Source organism: Bos mutus, chromosome 20, assembly GCF_027580195.1.
Source record: "Bos mutus isolate GX-2022 chromosome 20, NWIPB_WYAK_1.1, whole genome shotgun sequence".
NCBI lineage: Eukaryota > Metazoa > Chordata > Mammalia > Artiodactyla > Bovidae > Bos > Bos mutus.
Window position 1 is genome coordinate 51351836 of NC_091636.1, and position 21228 is coordinate 51373063.

At 38.0% G+C, this 21228-nt stretch overlaps 1 protein-coding gene across 1 annotated transcript in view; it reads left to right on the top strand.

Moving 5' to 3' along the window:
* Positions 1–21228, top strand: part of CDH12 (cadherin 12) — a 119958-nt gene that overhangs the window by 52746 nt on the left and 45984 nt on the right. The window contains exon 4 of the mRNA XM_005904450.2: positions 6947–7200. Within this exon, the coding sequence (XP_005904512.2) occupies positions 6947–7200 (254 nt within the window). The remainder of the gene's footprint in view (positions 1–6946; positions 7201–21228) is intronic.

Genomic DNA, 21228 nt, shown 5'->3' on the forward strand with positions numbered 1-21228 from the left:
TTGTCCATCAAATCCCAGAAGAGAGTAAACTCCATGGGGGATTTTTGTCCATTTCCAACATCTATCATGATATCTAGCACACTGTAGAATGTGTGTGTGCATGTGCTCAGTCGCTTCAGTCATGTCCAACTGTGTGACCCATGGACTGGAGACTCACAGGCTTCTCTGTCCATGGGATTCTCCAGGGAAGAATACTGGAGTGGGTTGCCACGTGCTTCTCCAGGGGACTTTCCAGATCCAGGGACTGAACCAACACCTCCTGCATCTCCTGCATTGCAGGCAGATTCTTTACCACTGAGCCACAAGGGAAGCCCACACAGTTGGATATTCAAGCAATATGTGTGGAAAAGAGGAATAAAATATACAGTAATATTGCCCTTAATTTCCTCTCTAAGGTTATGATTTCCTCATACCTGGTTCTTTGCTTCCCTCTTCCAACATTACATCCTCAGACAAGTGCACCCTATCTGCTCTATGTAATGTCTCCCCAGCTGTTTTTCTGTCCCATTAGAACTGTTTTCCTCATAAATCTTACCACTAACTGAAAAGAATTATTTATTTATTATTTGTTCTGTCTACCCCTCTTCTATAAAAAGAAAAAAAATAAAAGGATTTAATTTAACTCACGAACCAAGAGATCCTCAGTTCCTACTGTAATAAAATCTAATCAAATATTTGATTCAAATTATGTAGATTTAAATTAATTTGAATAAATCAATTAAAGAAGTAGGTACAGACATCACCTATGGATGATTTAATATGTAACTTGAGTACTGGTAGAGTTTTAGAGTGATTTCTTGTAGAATAAGAAAGTGCTAGGAACAAATAAATGAATTGATTGCTGTAATTATCAAAACTATTTAATTAATCAGGGAACTTGACTTTCCCTAAAAAATGATGCTTGCTCTGAAAGTCAGAGAGTTCAGACTGGTATTATAATGGCTTCCCAGGTGGCTCTAGTGGTAAAGAACCTGCCTGCAGATGCAGGAGACATAAGAGACATGGGTTTGATCCCTGGGTCAGGAAGACCTACTGGAGGAGGGCATAGCAACCCACTCGAGTATTCTTGCCTGGAGGATCCACATGGACAGAGGAGTTGGTGGGGTGTGGCCCATAGGGTTGCAAAGAGTCTGACATGACTGAAGTGACTTAGCACATCCATACACACACATTGGTGTCATAAACCTATTTTACAAGAGCTTGTTCCTAGTGTCTTTTTAACCTTGTTCAGTCTAGTATAAATCTGTTTTCTAGTTGCCTGCTTGAAAAGCATCTTCTTTTTCAGATACATAACAGCCTTCAGTTATTTGAGTTCATTGAGAATTTTCTTTCCATTAACCATTAAGATCTATAATATGATTAAAAGAATAGAATTGTTTCTAAAGGATGCATTTTGTTCAGAGGGAGGACTCTACTATTATGGTGAAAGATATATGTGTTCATCATAAAAACTGAAGCTATATCAGTTCAGTTCAGTTGCTCAGTCATGTCCGACTCTTTGTGACCCCATGGGCTGCAGTACGCCAGGCCTCCCTGTCCATCATCAACTCCCCGGGTTTACTCAAACTCATGTCCATTGAGTCGGTCATGCCATCCAACCATTTCATCCTCTGTCATCCCCTTCTCCTCTTGCCTTCAGTCTTTCCCAGCATCAGGGTCTTTTCAAATTGAGTCAGTTCTTTGCATCAGGTGGCCAAATTATTGGAGTTTCAACTTCAACATAAGTTCTTCCAATGAACATTCAGGACTGATTTCCTTTAGGATGGACTGGTTGGATCTCCTTTCAGTCAAAGGGACTCTCAAGAGTCTTCTCCAACACCGCAGTTCAAAAGCGTCAATTCTTCAGTGCTCAGTTTTCTTTATAGTCCAACTCTCACATCCATACATGACTACTGGAAAAACCATAGCCTTGACTATATAGAAGCTATATAGAAGAGTAGAAAGTAAAGAGTGATGAAAGCACAAGCTATTGTGGGTCAGAGTAGAGTATAACTGAGTCTTATGCTTAGGGTCTTCCAGGCTGAAATCAAGGTGTAGACCAGGGATACAACTGATCTGAGGCTTAGAGTTTTTTTTGTTTTTTTGGTTTTTTTTCTCCCTAAGTGTACTAGTTTGGGCAGAAGTCATTTCTTTATGGCTTTACGACTGCTGGCCCTACTTACTTTTCAGGCTGTTGGTCAAGGTCCAGTCTCAGTTACCATATGCACCCCAGGCAGGTAGGCTCTTACATCACAAATGTACTTCTTCAAGGTCAGGAGCAATTAGTAGCTTCTGCTAAACCTCACATGATTACATCAGCCCCTTTAAATAAAAATTTCCCTTGTAATTAACTCAATGTTAAGTGATTGAAGACCTTGATTATATTTGCATTATTTATGTTTCCATAAAACTTAGCAAATTCATAGTATAATACTGCATTCCATGATTTCAGTTCAGAGAGCCCTCACACACTCAAGGGCATAAAATTATACAAGAGATTATATTGTCCTGGGGGCAAGAATCTTCGGGAGAGGCTGGAATTTGGTCTACCAAAGCTGCTTCTCAGATTCCTCAAAATATAACTCTAGCTACCCATTTTTGCTCAACATTTTCTGGAAAAGTGACAAGGCCTGGAAGAACCCAAGGAATTATTCTCTTGTATTTTATGACAAAAATTGTTCTTCCCTCTTTGAAATGAGAAAATCATTTGGCACTTAATTGACCTGGACCTCAGCAAAGTAAAAGCAGAGAAAGTGGATTAAAAGATAGAAGCAAAAGATAATATCTTGATTAAATTCTCCCTTTATATACTATCTTATTTCATTTCTCCACAGTTGTTTTCTTACCATACTACACCCTACAATGTGAATTACCTCTTGAAAACTCTGGCTTTGCTAACCTCCCTTTATTGAAACATCCCTAGGAGAAGGAGCTACTCAATTGAATTCTCTTCAATCATTTCCTTACTTTTCTAGAAAGGTTCATAAATTAAATGTGCCCCAAGCAGTACCACAAAATTTTCTATTTAATGTGGCAGAACTAAATTAACTTCATCATAATGGATTTCTGTTATAGAATATGATTCATTTCCTAACAATAACAAAAAATTCTGTTTTTTTCTATACTTATTTCAAATAATAAGACTTTTGTTGATTGCAAAGTTAGATGAAATTCATTCCTCAGCACCACCCCATCTTACCCTGCAGCCACAAAAAGTGGAAGACAGCCTGTCAGATCAGCTGGATAAAGTCAACTAAAGAAAGACTGGTATTGATTTTTTTTTCCCCTCTCTTTCTGAGTTATCCAGTTTTATAAAATGGCATTACCTAAGGGCCAGGATCATGAAGAAGTAAGGCCATCTAAGATATTACTGTGACATTTCTCCTACAATTTTCTTCAGTTATTTGATCACTGCAGGATGTAAGTTTTCAGTCATAAAAGAATATCTGTATGTACAGAAAGTTTATTTCATCTCACTCTTTATCTCCACAACCACTAAATATTTGCCTGCAGTGACAGGTCAGGAGTTCTTAAAAGACAGAAATTATGTCTGATCTCCTAAAATGAAATTGAGAAAAAAATGTTTTTTTTTTTTTTTTTTAATTTTCCCTTCATTTCTGGACTTGAAATGACTTTCAAAGTGGGGAGACAAGTCCATCAGCAGCAAGTCCATAACAGTGGCATGTTTGTTAAGTAGGTAAATAAAATTGAGATGTTGTCAAGAAATAATTTGCCTAATCCTACAATCAGAAGCCTTCCAATATCTAGGAGAAGTAGAGAGAGAAAGGAAGAATAGCTGGTACCAACTTTTTCATTTTAAGGGAGTTAATTCTGGTACAGAGAAGGGTGTAAGTGTCAGCCAAGGCAGATCAAATAGCTTTCTACACAAACGGACCAAAGACGAAGTCAAAATTGTCTTACACCAGAAGTTACGGATGACTATGATAAAAATTATATTGTTTAACATTTATGGAGCATTTGGAGTTTGCAAAAACAAGCTATATTTTATGTTTGTACAGCTTATAAATTACACATAACTCAGATATCTCTTTGGCATCCAATTCCCCTTGAATACATCAAAAGATGGGAGACTTAGTACTTCTACAAACAACTCAGTCAGTAAGCAAGATGGAAAACCTTATTATCTTTGTCTCTTCTGTCCTCCTGGAATGTTTTCAAGGTCTTATTGATTGTAGGCGATCAATATCTTTTAACGTTAATTTAATTTTTCATGGTTTCATTTGTTAGAAACTTCTTCCTTTTGAACTTAAAATTGACATATTTAGTAAACTAAATTATTGTTACCTCCCCATTGAAAGACTTACAGAGTATACCAAACTGATGTTCAACATGAGAGCCCTTCAATATTTGAAAAGCTTTGTCTTTTTTTTTTTTTTGTCTTGATCTTCTTCATTCCAGGTAAAAATTCTCAGTAATTGTAACAGTTTTGTGTTTTTGGTTTGAATGATATTTGCTATCCTATTCTGGCAATCGGTTGTCTTTTCTTGAGCCCAATTCCTTTAACAAAACACAGTACTTTAAGCTGTAGGCTGATCAAACCAGTAGCATTATGGGATCATCTCTTTATTGAGATACTGTGTTTCTATCTGTGTAACCAATAGCCACAATATCAACCATAGAATATTATGCAATAACTCAACTTATATTTATATTAGTTTTAAGACAAATGAAAAGTCTTAGAAAGAAGGAGATGAAAGTTGAAGAAAATCAGTACTATATGTAAAAACTTATGAGCTGAATAAATGAAAATATAAAAACTAAAATAAAGCATTGAATCCAAGGCAAATAAATATATGAGTAAAAATTGGACAAAATTAAACGAAGTAAAGGGAATAATTACAGGGAAAATAAAGATAGATTCCCCCTGAGTGAAAATTACTGTAAAAGAGACTTTATTTCAAGTTTGAGAAGTGTTACTGTTTGCTATAATAAACTTGATTAATTTGTGATTTTTTTATTTCATAGCAATTTTTCTTCCTTTTCTTTTCCCTTCTTCTCAGGAAATGCATAAAAGAGCAATCTTGTTCTTAAAAGAGTGAAAGGTACCCACTCTATTTCCCCCAGGTGTACTAAGGCCCAAAAGGGACATGTCAACACAACATTGGAGTCATACTAGAGGGAATTAATTGAGAAAGCAGAAACTTCTAAAGGTCCCAGAAAATCACCGTGTTAATTAATTATATTCATGTTAATTTCATGTTTTCTTAGTTTGTCATAGGTGATTAGAAGTCAGAGCCAGTGACCTTAAAGTTTTCATTTTAATTAAGCAGTGCAGCAGCAGCATATTTCTATAATGTAATATTTCTAGTTATTGAGAACATAAAACTAATATTCAGAAAAAGTGTAAATGTAAGCAAAGGGAAAAATCAAGGATCAATGACTCCAGGGACAAATTACATCCAAATATTCTGTCTAATGTTGTTCTTTAATTATATATGCTCAAAGCCTCAGTGCTTGGTCAAATACCCTGATAATGCATTATAGTACCTACCAATTATATGTATAAAGCTGACAGCACAAAGGCCAAAACTAGACCTTGCTGCTGGGAAAGACTGAAGGCACAAGGAGAAGAGGACAATAGGGGATGAGATGGTTGGATAGCATAACCAACTCAATGCACATGAGTTTGAGCTAACTCTGGGAGATAGTGAAGGACAGGGAAGCCTGGCGTGCTGTAGTCCATGGGGTCACAAAGACACAGACAGGACTTAGAAACAGACCTCAGCAACACACATAGACCTTTTACAGCAAAAACACTTAGATATTCAAAAGTATTTAATAGAAAAGGGTATTATCGTAAAAATAATAAAAATCATCCAACAACAAAATACATTTTGCTACACCAAATTCTCAGCTGAAATGGGGGGGGGGGGGGAAAGGCATTAATTTCAATTTTGTGGTATTTGTAATTACTGCTTAGATCCACCAGATGTCAGGATTGGATAAGAACAGAAAATATTTCATAGCTACTTGATCTGCTATTGTAACTAGTTGCTGCTAAGTGGCTTCAGTCGTGTCGGACTCTGTGCGACCCCATAGAAGGCAGCCCACCAGGCTCCCGCATCCCTGGGATTCTCCAGACAAGAACACTGGAGTGGGTTGCCATTTCCTTCTCCAATGCATGAAAGTAAAAAGTGAAAGTGAAGTCGCTTTGTCGTGTCTGACTCTTAGCGACCCCATGGACTGCAGCCTACCAGGCTCCTCTGTCCATGGGATTTTCCAGGCAAGAGTACTGGAGCGGGGTGCCATCACCTTCTCCTTTCCTGTAACTAGTTACAGGAAAGGAATAAGCCCTTCCTAGCATTATGCGTGTGCATATGTCATTTTAATGTATGCAACTGATTATCTTTACAAGTTCAGTTCAGTCAGTTCAGTCGCTCAGTTGTGTCCGACTCTTTGCGACCCCATGAATCACAGCACGCCAGGCCTCCCTGTCTATCACCCACTCCCGGAGTTCACTCAGATTCATGTCCATCGAGTCAGTGATGCCATCCAGCCATCTCATCCTCTGTTGTCCCCTTCTCCCCCTGCTCCCAATCCCTCCCAGCATCAGAGTCTTTTCCAGAGTCAACTCTTCCCACGAGGTGGCCAAAGTACTAGAGTTTCAGCTTTAGCATCATTCCTTCCAAAGAACACCCAGGACTGATCTCTTTCAGAATGGACTGGTTGGATCTCCTTGCAGTCCAAGGGACTCTCAAAAGTTTTCTCCACAGTTCAAAAGCATCAATTCTTCAGCGCTCAGCTTTCTTCACAGTCCAACCCAGGCAAATTTACAAGTGGTAGCTTTTTTTCTTAAAATGTTTAACTTGTACTTCCCTTACCCACTGATCTTTAAAGGAAAATTACAATTTGCTACTAACTTGCAAGTTACTCTGCAGCAAGGTTGGTCATCCTGGCCACATCCTATATGAAAGTATCTCTCACTTTTGTTTTGTCCTCCCTATAGCCATTAGATTTTGAAACAAAGAAAGCTTACACTTTTAAAGTAGAGGCCTCCAACGTTCACCTGGACCACCGGTTTCACTCCGCGGGCCCTTTCAAGGACACTGCCACGGTGAAGATCAGTGTGCTGGACGTGGACGAGCCGCCGGTGTTCAGCAAGCCACTCTACACCATGGAGGTTTATGAAGACACTCCCGTGGGGACCATCATTGGTGCTGTCACTGCACAAGACCTGGACGTGGGCAGCAGTGCCGTTAGGTAAGGAAAAGCAGTGCTTTCTGTTCTATGTGTCAGGAGGAGAAGGAAAAGAAGACTCACCATGCTAGTATGAATGATTTAGTTATAGAATGCAATGCTTGAAAATGTAATGGCTTTTCATGGTAAGTAGAATAAAGGAAGCGCCATTGGGCTTCCTTAATAGCCCAGCTGGTAAGGAATCCACCTGCAATGTGGGAGACCTGGGTTCAATCCCTGGGTTGGGAAGATCCCCTGGAGAAGGGAACGGCTACCCACTTCAGTATTCTGGCCTGGAGAATTGCATGGACTGTATAGTCCATGGGATCACAAAGAGTCGGACACGAATGAGCAATTTTCACTTCATAGGGTCCGAGCAAAAACATCTGATAGCAATCCCTGTAAGGGGGTTTAGTAGTGACTGGATATCGGACTTGTCACTCAAGCTGATCAACCTCAATTTTTTATCCACAAAAGGGATTTAGTAGTCAGCCTAAAAGGATGAGTCTCACAAATAACGATATTAAGATACATTCACAGTGCCTGAAATATTACTCATATATAAAATACATTTTTCAATTATTCTAAAATCTCTGTCCCCTACCCAAATTTGGTGTTTGCAAAAAGATTGTTCAACCATTCGTAATTTGCAGTTTATTTTTTTAATGTGGCAATTGTATCTCCTGATAGAAGCACAATTTCAGTCATATTTAAGGTAAGATGCATTGTGGAGTTGGTCAAAGTCCAAACTTGGCAAGGAGCTCCTTATTGGCATACGGCTGTTGAGTAGTGAGTCCGACAAAGCAATCAGTAAGACAATTGTAAGAAAGTATAAGAAAGTGAAAGAAAACACTCACTCTTTCCCCACCCATACATGCCACTTATATTGCTCAAACGTGGTAGTATTCCTTGTCCGTCACTTATAAATTGATTCTGTAAGATATTCTGAGATTTGTTCTGATTCAGCTTTGCTTCTTCTGGATACTTAATCTGTGCCATGTGGTGATGCACCTACAAAAAGGGCAGGAGGGGTGGGGAATACAAGAAAAAAAAAAAAAAGAACACGTATCTACAAAACAGAAACAGACTCACAGACATTGTGGTCGCCAAGGGCAGGTGTGGTAAGGAAGGGAAGGATCGGGAGTTTGGGATTACCAGATGCAAACTAAAAAAGAGACAGAGAAAAAAATGGGGTTTGTTCTGAATCTTCTAACGTTAAAGGGGTGAAGCTTAGTATACAAAATCAAAACCAAAGAATACATTAAACAGACTTTTAAAGCAAAACAGTACTCTGTTGCATTGGAAAAATACATAGATACATATAAGATTTTAAGTCATGGGGTAATTAGTGATAAAAAAAAAAAAAAGGATCAACCTTTCAGCAGTAGCCGCAACACATTCATAGCATAGAAAAAATTCTCAGGCAATGGCCTGAAAGCATGGAAGCTCTGCTCTTTGTATGTGTCAAATCTATCCCTCAATGTGGCATGGATGCCTTCCTTCTTGAAGTACCTCTGTGATCAAGAGAGAATTCTAAAAGCACATTTGTCTTGAGAAAGGGAAGAAAAAGTGCCATTATTTAGCACCCTTACCTATCAGGTTGAATCCTGGCTTATTTCCTCATTGGGTTCAACTTGTTATCAATGCTCAAATTATTGCATGGTTCACTTCAGTTAAAGTCCAAAAAAGTCTGTTTATTATCAGTGTTCACAGGGGCATCCTCAAGAATCTGCGTTAGTAGTTGTTATACATTAATCTGTCATCATTCATCAGTCTTGTTCCTGAACACCCTGTGTGTGCTGCCAGTCATTGTGAAAGTAGAAAATGCCTGCTGAGTAGATTTACAGGTAATTTCAAGAATATAAACAGAATGGAAGAAATACTGAAGGTTATAAAGAAAGCAGTACAACATGTAAATAAATATGGATTTAAACTCTCTACACTTCAATAGATGAGAATTGTGGCATATAATGGGACATGATATCTTAGGGGACATGGTAAGTTATTTAATTTGCTATATGTTCTATTTTTGAATACTGATCATAGCATGATAGGGTCAAGATAAGAATAAAATATTATTTTAATGAAATACTTAAAAAAATCAGAGCATTTGCAACTAAAAAATATCACCCTGTAAAGGTAAAGGTGAGAATTACAAACTTCTAAGCAAAAGGAAATAATTAGATACAAGTGTGTGGAATAAAGGAAAGCTACACTGTAGAGAAATTCTCCAGTTACAAGCCTATCTTCTTTGTTTTTCATGTCACAGAAGCTACTTTGACAAGTGCTACTTTGAAATAAGGGAGCATCCTTAGTCTTATTTCTAATGGGTGACAGTCTGATTCACTGAAGCTGCAGACACAGATGGATCTAATTGATCCCCATGAGGAGTTGTCAAAAGATAGAGGTGGTTTAGAATCAACATAAAAGTTGTCTTACTTTCATGTCCTTGGAGGAAACAGTAGACTTGAATCGAATGTGGAGTATGAATCACTTCTAAGCCTAAAACATGTTTGCTCACACAAAAATGATAGTAAAAAGGTTATAAAAAAGTAACATCAAAACGACAAATTACTTGGCATGTGTAGGTATGTTCTGTTTGTTTTCCTTTGCTTTACTGGTTTGCATTACCCTTTTCATAGGATTATTGTGCCTGGCATTAAGACTAGGGTATTCCACATCACTGAGTATTTTATTAATATTATTACTTCATCATCACTGAGCATAGCAAGAGCCAGAAAGCAATGGCATTAACCGGGACTACACAACTTTAGAAGAAAGGTTCAGTTAGGTGTAATGCCCTCACAAATAATCCATGTCCTGTCCCCTCTTGCCATGAGCTTAATTTCTAGCTATTGTTTCCTTTACATTTCTGTTCTTTGTCTTCTTCTTGTTGTTCAGTCCTTAGATCCTGTCTAACTCTTTGCCACTCCATGGATGCAGCACACCAGGCTTCCCTGTCCTTCACTGTCTCCCAGAGTTTGCTCAAACTCATCCATTGAGTCAGTGATGCTACCTAACTCTTTCATCCTTTGCCAGTCCCTTCTCCATTTGCCTTCAATCTTTCCCAATATCAGGGTCTTTTCCAGTGAGTCAGCTCTTTGTACCAGGTGGCCATAGTATTGGAGATTCGGTGTCAGCATCCGTCCTTCCAATGAATATTCAGAGTTGATTTCCTTTAGGGTTGACTGGTTTGATTTCCTTGCACTCCAAGGGACTCTCAAGAGTCTTCTCCAACACCACAATTCAAAAACATCAATTCTTTGGTGCTCAGCCTTCTTTATCATCGAACTGTCACATCCCTATATGACTACTGGAAAAACCATAGCTTTGACTATATGGACCTGTGTCAGCAGTCATGTCTCTGCTTTTCAATACACCATCTAGGTTTGTCTCAGCTTTCTTTCCAAGAAGCAAGTTTTTGTTTTGTTTTGTTTTGTTTTAATTTTATGGCTACAGTCATCATTCGCAGTAATTTTGGAGCCCAGGATCCCCACTTCTATTCACCATGAAGTGATGGGACTGGATGCCATGATTTTAGTCATACTCAGTGGCAATTAGCTAACAGCAAATAGCGATGTCATCATAGCTTATTCTTTGGCCAGAATTTTTTAAGCATCACAGTGATTATTTTATAGCAAGAGAATCTGAGGCCCAGGAAAACTCAATTATGACTTCAGTAAAATGGGAAGGACCTCCTTATGGTTCAGATGGTAAAGAATCTTCCTGCAATGCAGGAGACCCAGGTTTGATCCCTGGTTTGGGAAGATCTCCTGAAGAAGATTAACCCCCTCCAGTATTCTTGCCTGGAGAATTCCATGGACAGAACAGCCTGCTGGGCTACAGTCTATGAGGTAACAAAGAGTCGGACATGACTGAGTGACTAATATGAACATAATTCATTTCAGTTCAGTTCAGTCACTCAGTTGTGTCCAACTCTTTGTGACCCCATGAATCGGAGCACGCCAGGCCTCCATGTCCATCGCCAACACCCAGAGTTCACCCAAATTCATGTGCATTGAGTCGGTGATGCCATCCAGCCATCTCATCCTCTGTCGTCCCCTTCTACTCCTGCCCCCAATCCCTCCCAGCATCAGGGTCTTTCCCAATGAGTCAACTCTTTGCATGAGGTGACCAAAGTATTGGAGTTTCAGCCTCAGCATCAGTGCTTCCAATGAACACCTAGGACTGGTCTCTTTTAGGATGGACTGGTTGGATCTCTTTGTAGTCCAAGGGACTTGCAAGAGTCTTATCCAGCACCACAGTTCAAAAGCATCAATTCTTTGGCGCTCAGCTTTCTTCACAGTTCAATTCTCTCATCCATACATGACCACTGGAAAAACCATAGCCTTGACCAGATGGATTTTTGTTGGCAAAGTAATATCTCTGCTTTTTAATATGCTATCTAGGTTGGTCATAATTTTCCTTCCAAGGAGTAAACGTCTTTTAATTTCATGGCTGCAATCACCATCTGCAGTGATTTTGAGGTCCAAAAAAATAGTCTGACACTGTTTCCACTGTTTCCCCATCTATTTGCCTTGAAGTGATAGGACCAGATGCCATGATCTTTGCTTTCTGAATGTTGAGCTTTAAGCCAACTTTTTCACTCTCCTCTTTCACTTTCATCAAGAGGCTTTTTAGTTCCTTTTCACTTTCTGCCATAAGGATGGTGTCATCTGCATATGTGAGGTTATTGATATTCCACCCGGCAATCTTGATTCCAGCTTGTGCTTCTTCCAGCCCAGCGTTTCTCATGATGTACTCTGCATATAAGTTAAATAAGCAGGGTGACAATATACAGCCTTGATGTACTCCTTTTTCTACTTCGAACCAGTCTGTTAGCTAGATTCTAATTGTTCTGCTAATAAAGATTTATTGAGGCATTTATCTAGTTTTTTGCATTGCTTTGTAATTCCAGAATTTGGGGAAATACAAGTAAAATTTAATAATTTTCAGTAACTTGTTAAAATAGAATGCCAAAACTTGTCAGTAAAAAATGTACAATATTTGATTCTTTAATATGTGATAACCATGGACCTTATTATATGCCTGCAAGCATTCTAAACACTTTACATAGGTTCACCTTGTTTAAAACTTACAATAACTTTACTTAAACCTGAAAAGTGTTGTATTCAGGTACGTGAACATTGACATTGGTCAGGCTAGAAATATAAAATTAAAAAAAATACAGTTCTTTTGCTGACATTCTTGTACATATGGAAAAAATGGTTATTACTTGTGGTTCAGTATCTCTTATTTTTCTAGACAACTACAAAGTTCTTACAAGATTTAGATATAGCTAAGAATTTATTGACAAAATTCAGTGGATTTATGATACTGATTTATAGCTCTAATTTTATAAGGATTGGGTCTTGATATCCAATGATGTATTTGCTTTTATTTTAAAATGAATTTTGCATTTTTGTAATGATATGATGGCTGAATGTCCAGATAATAATTATGATGGTGAATGTCTTGAAGCTATCTTTATGTGCTTCACGTACCTCCTCAGAGTGAAGCAATGTCCAAGTCTATGTTTTTTGTCTTGTTGTTGTATTTTCTTTGTTTTTGGTCACACCACATGGAATGTGGGATCTTAATTCCCTTACCAGGGATTGAACCCATGCCCCCACATTGGAATTGCTGATTCTTAACCACTGAATGGTTAGTGAAGTCCCTAAGTCTATGTTCTTTATTACTTACCTAAAGTTTGCAGTTTGCATTTTGTCTGCTAGAGTTTCAGTTTCTTTGCTTTCTCTCAAAGGGTTGAGTGCTCTATATAAGTGTAAATTTCATAGCTCTTTCCCTCCTCTCTATAATTTACATACTTTTAGAGAATAACTTTTTAAAAAATCAGTTATTTAGAATTTTTATATTTTTGATTTTTTTTAAAGATTGTTACTTCAAATATATCCTAAACTGATATAAATCTTTCACCATGAAAATTATAATAGTCAGAATCCAATTCATAAGCTGTCCAAGATTATTTTTGAGTTAAGAGAAAGTGAGTAAATTTCAGAGAAAAGGAGCTAAACAGTTGACAAATCATATAGAAGAAATGGAAGATCAGTTATCAGAAAGAAAAAAAAAAAAAACAGAAAATAAAAGCTTTTTTTCAAATGTGATGCCCATATTTGTGTAGCAAATGGTAAATGACTCTAGTTACAATGACATCTTTCTTCAGAGACATTGGCCACGGTGTTCAGTGAGAGTAAATAGATCCAACTTAATTTGCAACAACTGGCATTTGATTCAGTTCAAGGGAATAGTTGTGATATGGCTACATAAAAAGACTTCAGAATAAGTATGTCTGTATACTCAAAGGTATAAAACATATTTCCATGCTTGAAATGTGATCAGGTTATTATTAAGAGGAACAGTCAGATATCTTTATAAAATAATTCAATGCATACATGCAAGTACAAGATATTATGGATGGAACAATAAATTCAGCCCTACTCTAAACAAACTTTCTGTATAATCACTAAAATAAAATATAATTATTTTATCCTTCTCATTTGAGAAAGACTGTTAACAAAAATTCAAATATGTAAATAAGATAAAAGAAGTAAGAATATAGAATTTTGTAATACTGCTGCTCAGTCTCTCAGTCATGTCCAGCTCTTTGCAACCCTTTCGACTATAGCCAGCCAGGCTCCTCTGTCCATGGGATTCTCTAGGCAAGAATACTGGAGTGGGTTGTCATTTCCTCCTCCAAGGGATCTCCCTGATCCAGGGATCAAACCCATATCTCCTGTGTCTCCTGCATTGCAGGTAGATTCTTTACCTGTTGAGCCATCAGGGAAGCCCCCCAATTTTTTTAAGGAAGCAACAAATATTTTCTAGAGGGTTTTGGCAAGGCTTCATGGGAAGACCATGAGCAAAGGTATGATCACATAATTTACTCACTTAGCCAGGTATTACTGTTTATATTTTTAATACTGAAAAAAACTTTTACTACATGTTTGCTATCTAAGTTCTTAAGTGTAGAACCCATATTTAATCAATATTTGCCTAAACTTAATTTTCTTTCCACTAGAGGAAGCTGCTTTGAGGTTCCTGCAGAATAAATAAAAAACCAGGTTTAAAACCTTGGGGGCAGAGGAGAGTTGACATCTAGTTATGTAAGGCCATACACAGGCAGAAAACCATGTGTGACTATTAAAAAATGACTAAAAAAAAAAATCCCCATAATGAGGAGAGCTTAAGCTACATTGAAGAAAATAAAAATGTATAACAGCTATGATCTCAATACTATGTAGATTAGGGTATATTCCTTTATCATTAGAGACTTATTTTCCACTTATTACATGTCTCGAGATGGAATTTAAAGGTAGATGAACTGTACCTTTATTAATTTAATAATTTGATAATGTGTTTATCTTTTCATCAGACATTTCAAATAAACAAGGGGATCTATCTTAACTGATATATGACTTAATTCTGCTGAGAGGAAACTAAGAATGAAGAGGAGGATTAGAAAAGAAAAAAAAAAAAAACTAGCAGGAAATTAGAACTACTATTTAACAAAGTTTGAAAGTTTGAGAGAAACATATAGGGATTCCCACGAAACAATGTAATTGTGAAGTTGATGAAGCAATTACATTCTAAGTGTTGTGTGTGGCCTAAGTTCTCTGTAAGATGTTTATGGAAATAAATTGAACTGAATTTATTTTCATTTAGTTATCTGCAACCAGACATAATTTTTAAAAGGTAAACAAACATAAGAGAATAGTGAAAATATTTTGATCTATTTTTAGTAATTTAACAAAATAATATTTCCTATCTGGACTTGAGCCATTACTTCTACATTTTATTGCTTAAAGAATGAAATGTAATACTTTTAACATAACTCTGTGTCATCAAGTACTTTTGTATAAAATGTGTTTGAGAATTAGGACAGGGTCAAAGTTAGCTTTTCCATTAACTGTGAGAAAGTTATTAGGCAAATTAAAAGAAACAACTTTAAGGGAAATGCATACCTAATGAAGAGAACAAAACTTTGAGACATTTCTGAAAACTCATTTACAAAAAAGTAATAAAATTGCTCTCTGTCAAGTGTTTTGTGCAGATTAAGTTAATGCATTAATTTTTGATTTCCATTCAATTATTAAAACAAATTTCTTAGCAACAGTCACCATGCATACTAGGAACTACAGATTTGTATCATCTAGATCATAAATACCTTTTCATTTGAATATCATCTTCTCACTTAATAAGTATAAGATTAGTCAAACACACAGTATCTGAAGGTTTTACTCATTTAAACTGGTGAGCTGGGCCAAGCTAGATATTTCATATTATACTGTTGTGATTAGTTGCAATTAAGATATCAATCTACCCTTAGATTGGATGTGGCTGTAGCAAAGTAAACTACTGATGGCTCACACTGGGATGGTGTTTTCCAGAAACTGATCAAAGGCATTTTAGAACTGGGTCATGTCTTCTCTGAAAATATCCAGGAAATGTAGGAATGTTTTCATTGTCAGTTCACTGATGATCAGTTCTTACCAATATCCCCTAAGTGTTATACTGGGCAAAATATCACAATAGAAGATGGTCATTGTCTCAAGTTTATTATTCAGTCAGGCATAGAGATTAGCCAGTCACACTAAGACAGGACCTTAGGAAAATGCCAGGACCTAGTATTAAGAGTTTGACCAGTTCCAGGAGGATGCTGAAGACATTTCACTAAGTAGAAAATATTCAGAAGGCAGTAAGCTTTCTGAAGCTTCCCTGATGGCTCAGTTGGTAAAGTATCTGCCTGCAATGCCAGAGACTCAGGTTTGATCCCTGGGGTGAGAAGATCCCCTGGAGAAGGGAATGGCAACCATTCCAGTATGCCTTCCTGGGAAATCCCATGGACAGAAGAGCCTGGAGGGCTACAGTCCATGGTGTTCCAAGAGCCAGCCAGACATTTCTTAGCAACTAACCCACCACCAAGCTTTCTGAGAGGATAACATAGAAACAAAAAGGGTACCAACTTCACAAGATGATGGAGATAAAAACTAGATGCCAGAAAACCGTGAATGAGGACCAAGCAAAAGCACTATTGTAAGAAATAAAGCCTGACATTGTTCCAGTGGTTTGTGCTTCTAGGGTTTGTGGGGGGTTTGTATTTCAGGAAGGTTTTTTTTTCCTTTTCTTTTTGCTGCAGTGGGTCTTAGTTGTGGCACACAGGATCTAACTCTAGTTGCCTGATGAGGGATCCAATCAGAATCCCCTGAATCGGGAGGGTGAAATCTTAACCACTGGATTTCAAGGGAAGACCCTCAGATGTTTTAAAATTGAAAGATATATATGTTACAATTTGGTGCTACAACAAAGCATATTGTTTTTAAATGAAAAATAATACAAAATAATGGATAATGTGGAAAGAGAGTGGGAGGAAAGGATAGATACACACACATGTACATGCGTGTAAACATCCCACACGTATGATTCTATAACTGGATACATATATCTTATTTCATTTCATCTGTACCACACTTTCCCTTACATGGCTAGATCGGTATTATTTTCCAAATTTTGTAAGAGACTAGGAGAACAGATAATAGGGAGAAAGATTCCTAATATAGTTGCACAAGGTAAGTGAAGGAACTGGTATATTTCCCTAGTTATCTCTCCAAAAAGTTCATGTTCTTCATTCTATACTTCATTCTATACAAAGAAATATTCTATATTTCTTTGCCTCTCAGTAGCGGCTAATTTATGGAATACAAACTTTATCTCAGTGTTAGACTGAAATAACTAAATAAATGGAATTTGACTGTTCACTTTCCAATATATTGAATTTTGGTTTGATATATACACATATATGAATATATGTGTATGTATCAACAGAGATAGGCACATATTTTATGGATGCAATATTTAAGTTCTTGAATTTTTAAACTCATTACCGGAAAAAGTTAAAACTACAGTTAAAAATGACCTGTGGGAATTCCAGCACAGTGGTAAAGAATCTACCTGCCAGTGTAGGAGACATGGGTTTGATTCCTGGTCTGGGAAGATCCTATATGCAACAATACAACTAAGTCTGTGGGCTACAATTGTTGAACGTGTGCTCTAGAGCCCAGAAACGCTGAGCTCATGCTCTGCAACCAGGGAAGCCACCAAACGGAGAAGAGAAGCCCATGCACCACATCTAGAGAGTAGTTCCCACTCTCCCCAGCTAGAGAAAAGCCCATGCAGCAACAGAGACCCAGAACAGCCAAAACAAACAAATAAAATATTTGTAAAAGTTATATTTAAAAAATGACCTGTGAGTCTATAGTTATTCACTGTACACATATTCTGTTTAAATCAGCTTTATAAATTGTAAGTGTTAACTAGAAGTAAGCTGATCAGTTTTTCCATTTTTTTTTCTGGGACCAAGGACACTCAGTACTAGTACTGAGTAAGTCTTCACTCAGCAAACCTGAAATAGTGGATTGTCCTAAGTAAGACATTTCCTTGAAGTAGAAATATTTAACTATTCTGTAGGTAGTAGGATCTGTGCATTAACTCCAGGTAAGGTTTAAATTGCAGATGCTATGTGCAGATAACACCTCAGATCCTTGGCAACACAGAGATAAAGGGGCCACAAGTAATTTAGAGGGCCTTGGGTAAGAGAGACAAACACAGGCACAAAATGTGTATAATCTGTCTTATGTTTGCCAAAATCTGCAAAACAATTGAATTTTAAGGACAGCAAAGAAGGACCTATTCATTGCATTGTTCTACAATGGTTTAAATACAGAAGAGCTCTAAATAATATCATGCAGTTTAACTGGAGTAAACGAGAAAAGAAGAAAGGAATTCCTGAAACTAATGGAGATTCTACTTAAGGAATGGCAGCATGAGAAGTTCTTCCAGTGAATCAAGCATAAATGGTGAAAATTATTTGTTAAAGCTTACTAAAAACCATTTGCTCTCTTTGGAAGATTTACTAAAAGCATATAGAAAATGACGAAACATTTACTCAAGAAGACGGAGTAAAACTTTAGAACAGAAAGAGGCTATGGAACTTGACCCAGGACCTGCTCTCTCACTTCCATACTCATCTACCAGCTAAGCCGCATAGAGAATTCTCTTTGGACCCTGGACAGAATGGTTGAGAAAAGATGGCTCCTCTGTCCTCAGCTCTCAATCATGGGATATATCGTCTTGCTGGGAGGGGCAGGATGCCAGTGTTTCCAATCTACACCTCTGAGTTCTCAGGAGTGAAATTCCTAGTTGAGCCATTGGCCGCTTGCTTCCTTCACTCAACCTCACTTACAGGGAGAAGTCCTCTTCCAGGTAGGCTGAAAATTTGGAGTCTAGTCACCCTCACTTAATGTTGTTTGTTTCATTCCTGGAGAGTCGAAATGAGAATGAAATGAAAAGACCATCCTGCCTCCATCCAGGACCTGTAGAAGTTAGAGAATTTCCCAGGGTAAAAGAGTCTGTACGTCTAGACAACTTTCAGTTCAGTTCAGTTCAGTTCAGTCGCTCAGTCATGTCCGACTCTTTGCAACGCCATGAATCGCAGCACTCCAGGCCTCCCTGTCCATCATCAACTCCCGGAGTTCACTCAAACTCATGTCCATCAAGTCAGTGATGCCATCCACCATCTTATCCTCTGTCATCCCCTTCTTCTCCTGCCCCCAATCCCTCCCAGCATCAGAGGCTTTTCCAATGAGTCAGCTCTTCGCATCAGGTAGCCAAAGTATTGGAGTTTCAGCTTTAGCATCAGTCCTTCCAATGAACACCAGGACTGATCTCCTTTAGAATGGACTAGTTGGAGTCCATTGCAGTCCAAGGGACTCTCAAGAGTCTTCTCCAACAACACAGTTCAAAAGCATCAATTCTTTAGCTCTTCCCAAAATATTTGCTTCCCTTTATTTTCCAGCTTTAATAGACATAAGATTATAAAGTTACTAATTATAAAAATGTTTTACTACTTTTTTTGCGATATCAATATACTATAGATTGTTGCTGTTTAGTTTCTAAGTCGTGTCTGACTCTCTTGTGACCCCATGGGTGGTAACCTGCTAGATTCCTCTGTCCATGAGATTTCCCAGGCAAGAATACTGGAGTGGGTTGCCATTTCCTTTTCCAGGGGATCTTCCAGACCCAGGGGTCAAACTTGTGTCTCCTCAATGACAGGTGGGTTCTTTACCACTGAGACACCACAAGGAAAAAAATATGTTAACATATATGTATATGTGTGTAGGGGCTTCCCTTGTGGCTCAGCTGATAAAGAATCCACCCAAAATATGGGAGACCTGGGTTGAATCCCTTGGTCAGGAAGATTCCCTGGAGAAGGAAATGGCAACCCATTCCAGTATTCTTGCCTGGAAAATCCCATGGATGGAGGAGCCTGGCAGGCTACAGTCCATGGGTCTCAAAGAATTGGACAGGACTGAGTGACTTAACTTTCACTTTTCATATATATAATAGCACATGGCTACATAGGAGTAAAATTTCTATATTTTATTAGAATTAAGTTAGCATAAATTTCAATCTACGTTAAGCAGTATACAGTCAAGCCTGAAGCAGATAAAAAGAAAATAACTAAAAATATAGCCTGGAAAATCCCTTGGATGGAGGAGCCTGGTGGGCTGTAGTCCATAGGGTCGCTGGGAGTCAGACACGACTGAGCAACTTCACTTTCACTTTTCACTTTCATGCATTGGAGAAGGAAATGGCAATCCACTCCAGTGTTCTTGCCTGGAGAATCCCAGGGACAGGGGAGCCTGGTGGGCTGTCGTCTATGGGTCACCCAGAGTTGGACCTGACTGAAGTGACTTAGCAGCAGCAGAGTATAACATTATTATTTAATAAAATAATTAATATTCCATTGGAATAATATGCACTCAATGCAAAAGGAAGTAGCAGAGGAGAAATCCAGAAACACCACGTCTTCACAATCTTCAATCTATAGAAGTGAAGTTTCCAGGTAATTGGAGCTTACCCCAAGTAATGAATTAAATGAAAAAAAAATGAGTTAATAAGTTTAAAACATCTTAAAACTTACCACCTATCCCACAACTTGCATATATGAAAATGATTGAATTGTTCAATTTAATTTGGGAAATTGTATTGTATGTGAAGTGCTAGTCGCTCTGTCATGTCTGACTCTTTGTAACTCCGTGGACTGCAGCCCACCAGGCTCTTCTGTTCATGAAATTCTCCAGGCAACAATGCTGGAATGGGATGCCATTCCCTTCTCCAATAGTATGTGGATAAAGCTATTATTTAAAATAGGGCTTAGGAAAAAAGGAAGCATACGTTTGAAAAGTGAGACTTTATTGTAGTGCTCAGAGCAAAATATGTTTGTTAAGATCAGAACAGAACGATCACAGGAAACAATAATTAAAAAAATATTCCATCCATGAAAAGTGTATGGGAATTCCATCCATTGTATATGGATATTCGTAGTAGAAATTCAGCACTTCAAGTTATATTCAGGCTTTCCAGTCATGCTTAGATTTAATGCTCTACCATATCTGCACCAAACATGAATATTTTGACATCAATATTTGATTACTCTTGGTGCTTATGGTTTTCTGAGGAAACCCATTATGACCTTGTGCAGCTCTGACATCAAAGTCTTCATTCTATTTATCCAAAATAATAATTTCTATAGATTCCATTTTCCTGTCCTAGCTCCATCACACTGAAATGACAAGTAAATCTGACACCCACTTCACATGAGTATCCTAGTCAAAGTAAAGGACACCAGCATGTTTCGGGTCTTCTTTCCTTCAGCCTGCATGTGAATGCGTTCTAAATCATTTCAGTCGTGTTTCACTCTTTGCAACCCCAAGGACTGTAACCCACCAGGCTCCTCTGTCTATGGGATTGTCCAGGCAAGAATACTGGAGAGGGTTGCCATGCCCTCCTCTAGGGGATCTTCCCGGGCCCAGGGATCGAACCCACATCTCTTATGTCTCCTGCATTAGCAGGCAGATTCTTTACCACTAGCACCACCAGGGAAGCCCAGCCTGCATAGCCCTAGTTATTTCAACCACTCACAACCCATTGAATTAAATCTCTTCCCAGCTCTGGTGACTCTCTTTGTCTGTT